Source organism: Mandrillus leucophaeus, unplaced genomic scaffold, assembly GCF_000951045.1.
Source record: "Mandrillus leucophaeus isolate KB7577 unplaced genomic scaffold, Mleu.le_1.0 Scaffold429, whole genome shotgun sequence".
Lineage (NCBI taxonomy): Eukaryota > Metazoa > Chordata > Mammalia > Primates > Cercopithecidae > Mandrillus > Mandrillus leucophaeus.
This window is the reverse complement of record NW_012104576.1, coordinates 251556-256397: the sequence shown is the minus strand read 5'-3', so window position 1 is coordinate 256397 and position 4842 is coordinate 251556. Positions and strand designations below refer to the sequence as shown.

The 4842-nt window shown below is 57.0% G+C and overlaps 1 protein-coding gene across 5 annotated transcripts in view; it reads right to left on the bottom strand.

Moving 5' to 3' along the window:
* Positions 1–991: 991 nt before the first annotated feature.
* The window catches only part of LOC105548968 (chromosome unknown open reading frame, human C3orf18), a 24419-nt gene continuing 20568 nt past the window's right edge, over positions 992–4842 (bottom strand). For 4 of the 5 annotated variants that reach the window (XR_001007486.1, XM_011993235.1, XM_011993238.1 and 1 more), the window contains 3 exons: positions 4682–4707; positions 3877–4024; positions 998–2698 (listed from right to left, as the gene is read on the bottom strand). Coding sequence is in view for 4 of the 5 variants with exons in the window: in XM_011993235.1 (XP_011848625.1) it covers positions 2618–2698; positions 3877–4024; positions 4682–4707 (255 nt within the window). In the remaining variant the exon portion in view is untranslated. Of the gene's footprint in view, positions 2699–3876; positions 4025–4681; positions 4708–4842 lie in introns of all 5 variants that reach the window. The other variant, XM_011993236.1, reaches the window with a different exon arrangement.

Below are 4842 nucleotides of genomic sequence, written 5' to 3'. Positions count from 1 at the left end.
GCGGATGGGCACTGGGGTCCTCCTGGAGCCACTGTCCAGGTCCTGGTCCCTGGAAGCCAGCCTTACTCCACAGGCCCCGTTTCTTCAGGATCCCCCAGACGCTGGGTCTTCTGCAGCTCCCACATCCCTGGGCTGAAGGGCCACCCAACAGGAAGGGAGGACACAGCCCACCACCACCTCTCCTCTCACTCCATGCCCCTCCAGAATCCTGCCAATCTGTTGAGGGAAGGAGACCTCTTCCAAAGATCAAGGCCATCGCTGACAGGCTGAGCTGTGACCCCAGTGTGGTTGGTCCGTGGGCACGTAGCCCTCCCCTCACCTAAGGCCCTGTCTGCCAGCCCCTTCCTCTAGCTCAGCCCTCCATCGTGGAACTGGGGGGGTGGGGGGGCTCACCTGCCCCTTATTTTCATGACGCTGGCCTGCAGGCTCAGTTCTCTGGGGAGGGCCTGGATGTCACTTAGAGTTCTGGTCTGTGGGACTTTCAGGGCTAAAACTGGAATAGTCCTGGGAAAAGCAGGATGGCTGGTCACCCTAGTGTCATTCTCCCCCAAACCCTTCTGAACCCTGCAGGTGGGTTCCACACAGATGACCCTAATGGCTTCCCACCCCTCACCCTTCCCCTGTACCCTCGTGCCCCAGAAAAAGCGACACTGTTTTGCTTCCTTTCGTGTTTCAGACTCAGCTCCTATGGGTCCTGAGGCGCCATACCTCCCCCGGGGCCCTTGGGGCTCAAGCCTCCTTCCTCCCCTAGTCCCACAAGGTCCTGTCCAGTTGACCTTTCCACCCTAGGGGGTGGCAGGCCTTGGGACCCCAAGCCCCAGGGCAACCTTGAAGTCAGGGCCAGAGGCATTTCCTCAGATGGCTCAAGAGAAACCTGGGCTGCCACCTCATAGCTGTGATCCAAGCAACTATCCCCAGGCCCCCGACAGCCCCTCACCCATCCTGCCCCTCCTGGGGTTCCACACCCCAAGTGTCACAGGCTCACACTCCCTCCATGTAAACATCTTCATTACATCTTTAATGCTCTCACATGGAGCTGCTCTGGGTTAAATTACAGCTGTATGCATCCTGAATTCCTGGCAGCCTCCAGTCGGCCCAAGTGCTAACATATTTATAGCATTTAGAGGAGGGAATAAATCCAGAACCTTCTTCATGGGGGCTTCCTAGGCCCTTCCCTCCTGACACGTGGCATTTGCCCAATAGAAGGTCTGCACACACTACCCCTGCAGCCCCTCCAACCAGCGGCGGACAGTGATGGTGGAGAGGCTGGGCACGGGACATGCCTCTGTGCACGCTTGTGTGTATACGTATGGCCAGCGTAAAAAGATGCTCCGCTCTTCGGGTCTGTCTCTGCCCAATGCCTTGCCAGGACCCTTGGCATCAGCCCTGACCCTCCAAGGCTTATGGAGAGGCCAAGTGCAGAGACCCATCTCCCCACTCCCTAAACACTGAATGGCTCTTCCCATAGATGGGATGGAGGTGGGAAATTCATAGACTAGGTTTTTTAGATCTTTTTCTGAGGTGCAATCCCTCACTTAATTTCAGGCAGTCATAATTGCCCCCTCTAGCCTGCAGCCTGTGATTACTGCCTTCAGACCAACAGCCTCTCCCAACCCCAGATCCTCAGTAGAGCCCAAGACAGGGAGCCGTTTTCAGAAGCAGGTGAGCCCAGTGAAGCAATGCGGTGGAGAGAGAAACCCTGCCGTGCATGCTTCCCTCTTCCCGGCAGTCCCTGAAGACTGAAGGCAGAGAAGATAGCCTACCCTGATGCTCCGCTACATACCATGGGGTACAGGTCGACTTGGAGGGTGGGGCCAATGTGGACAATCTCATCCTGCCCTCTGTGCTGGGACAGGCACGTCTGCCCGTGGGCACACTCATGCACATGCATGAGGCCTCTCGGCAGGTCTGGGGGGCTGCATCCTTCCACTTCTGTTCCCCTACTTCCTTCCCCCTCAGCTCCCATCCTAGCTTGGCCCCAGTAACATCTGGTTGCCAAGGATGGGTGGCTGGGAGACCTCCTGGACCCTCTGTAGTATGGATGGACCCTGGGTATAAACTGTCCTTCTCCTGGCATCCTTGCATACTGGGCAGTTTCAGCTCCATCTCTGGGCTTCTCAGGGCCCATAACAGGTGCTGCCCTACCCTGTCCCTATAACTTGGGTGGTTTCCTCTACCCATCCCAGAGGAGGCTCCAGATTCCAAAAAACAGGTCTTTCCCTAACAGAGGGAAACCTCCCCTTTCCTCCCCCAATCCCTCCCACTCCGTATCTCCCCCGATTTCCTCCACGTTAGCAGGGCAGACCCTAATGTGAGTGATCTGGACAGGGGATGAGGAAGCCAGCAGAGGCTCTTGACCTTCTCAGCATGAGGGATGCCCTTTGTGCCAGGGCCCTCAGATCAGGAGAAGTCAGTGGTCAGAAGTCCAGCCCAGCCAGGGCCCTCTCTTAGAGCCTAGAGTCAGCAGGTGGGTCTGGAGAACAGCTGGGGCCTGGCAGGGCCCTCTCGTGTCTTGGCAGGGCAGGTCCTCAGAGTAGGTCTTGACAATCAGGGAGTGGGGAGCTCTGTGGGCACCATGGCGGGTCTCTATCAGAAGTTCAGGCTTGTCCCAGGCCACTCACGCATGGATGGCATTGGCCACATCGGTAAACACCAGCCGGCTGGGCCTCTGCAGTGGGCCCTGGGAGGGCAGAGTAGTCTGCAGGAAGACAGGCAAAGGCATCAGAGACCATGGGCAAGGCCATGCATTCACTGGCCTGGTCACCTCCACCCTCACTTCCTGGTGCCTGCTTATGCTTGGCACCAGCAATGGCTTCTGCCTGGAATGCCCTCCCTGTAAGCTCAGCCTAGAAATATTACTTGCTCAGATGACTCCTGCCTAGCTTGCCCTGTCACCTTGGAGGCACTTACTGTGTTGATTTAATTATGCAGGCATCGCCTTTTCCCACCAGGGGATCAGAGGGCAGGACTCTGTACCCCCAAGCCCTAGCACAGGGCCTGGCACAGGGAGGAACATGGGAAACAAGTGTCAAGTGGCCAGCAGTCCCAGCGGCTGGGTGGACCAAGGTTCTCAGTGCGAGTTCCTGAATATCCCAAGGGGGCAATATATCCTGACCCAGGTGATGCAGAACCTTTGGCAAAACCAAAGGGTCTTCAGACTCCCAGCCTGGATTCTTTCTGAGCCCAAGAAGACGCAAAGAGGCTGGATGAGTCAGGGGCAGGTCAGGCCTGCTGATGGTGCTCTGGCCTGTGGGGATTTGGGGGAATGGTAGCAAGTGGTCAGGCAGCCCAGTGGCTACAGCAGGATGGCCACACAGGTACCTATCCCTTTGGACACAGGAGGCAAGTTTGGCTGGGGTCTTCACATGCCTGGGTCTGTCAGCTACTGGGAATCCACCAGCCTACTCAGAGGTACTGCTGCCCAAGAGTCTGACCCCATCCACAACCCACTCAGGGCCATGGACTCTCAGGAAGCAGAGGAATCTGGGGTCCTAGCCACCAACAATCTCCCCCATTAGTCCTTTCCTACTTTCCTAACCAGTATGTGGGGGCACACGGGGCAAGAATTAGGATTTTCACTTGTGGATGAGAACACTGAGGCTCAGAGATGCCAGTGGGTCTCCCAAGATCAGCAGGCTATGGGGCAGAGCCAGGCTGGATCCCAGGACTGCCTCGGCCTGGCCTTGTGCTGTGAGTTTGTGTGTGGCCCCAGAGCAATCTGACCACTTTCTGAACAAATCTGGCAAAAACCATGTACCCAATACCTGCTATCTGACCAGAAGGCAGGTGCTAGAAAGCTGCATGAGAAAGGAGGGAGGGTGAGGGTGGAGGACAAAGGACGCTGCAGGCAGGGTGGGGAGCCTGGTCAGTGCCCACCTTGCCCTGCATGGCCTGCACAGAAGTGGCAGCCTGCACAGAGGCGGCGTCCCGCCCATGTTCCAGCAGCTCCTGCTCCAACTCATCTTGTTCTTCCATGGGGTCGAAGTTGTACATGGGCATGAGCTGGTGGCGTAGCTTCTCCAGCCTGGGGATGGGGGCAAAGGCTGCTGGGGACAGGGCAGGCCCTTCCCCTCCCAGCAGCCCTCCAGGCCTTGCCTGCTGACTAGCTGAGCCATAGCACACAACCATGCTTAGGGCCTTAAGATTTTCCTTGAAATGAGAACAAATGACAGACATTTTTGTACCTGTAATACCAGCTCAATCCCTTAAATGGGGAGCCAGGGAGGCAGCAGTTATCCACTCCAGGGTAAGGCCATAGGCCAAGTAGCTGTTATCCATGGGCCCTACAGGGATCACCTAGGTTAGGGCCTTGCTGTAATCCATAGCGTCTGAGTCTCAGGTGGGGTTGGGGAGCCAGTAGCAGTCAGCTCAGAGTAGCAGGGCAAGGGTAGTGGGCAGTTGGGTGGGACTAATCCCAGCCTTCCCCCTCCCTGCCCATCCCCAATCCCAGGGTTATACCCAGTTATCTAGAATCCTCATACCTGCCTGCCCTGTGTGTGAGATCCTTGTGGGAGGGGGGCCCTCAACCCTCCCCAAAGGAAAGTGGTCACCCCCAACTGTGAATGGGCAGAAGAGGCCTTGACTCCCTGATCAGCTTTTCACCTACTTCCTTCAGAGCCCAGCCCAGCACTGCCCATGGGCTCGAGATTTGGTTGGGATTTTGGTTGGGGTGGGGAATTACCTCTTCTTCTTCCTGATGTACAAAACCTGCAAGAGAAGGAGCAGCATCAAATGGCAAGGAGAGGAGGCCCTGAGGAACCCAGCAGCCCTTCTGGATGGGGACATGCTGAGGCTGACGAACAAGAGACCCGTGGGTCCCCATCCTAATGACACATACACCCC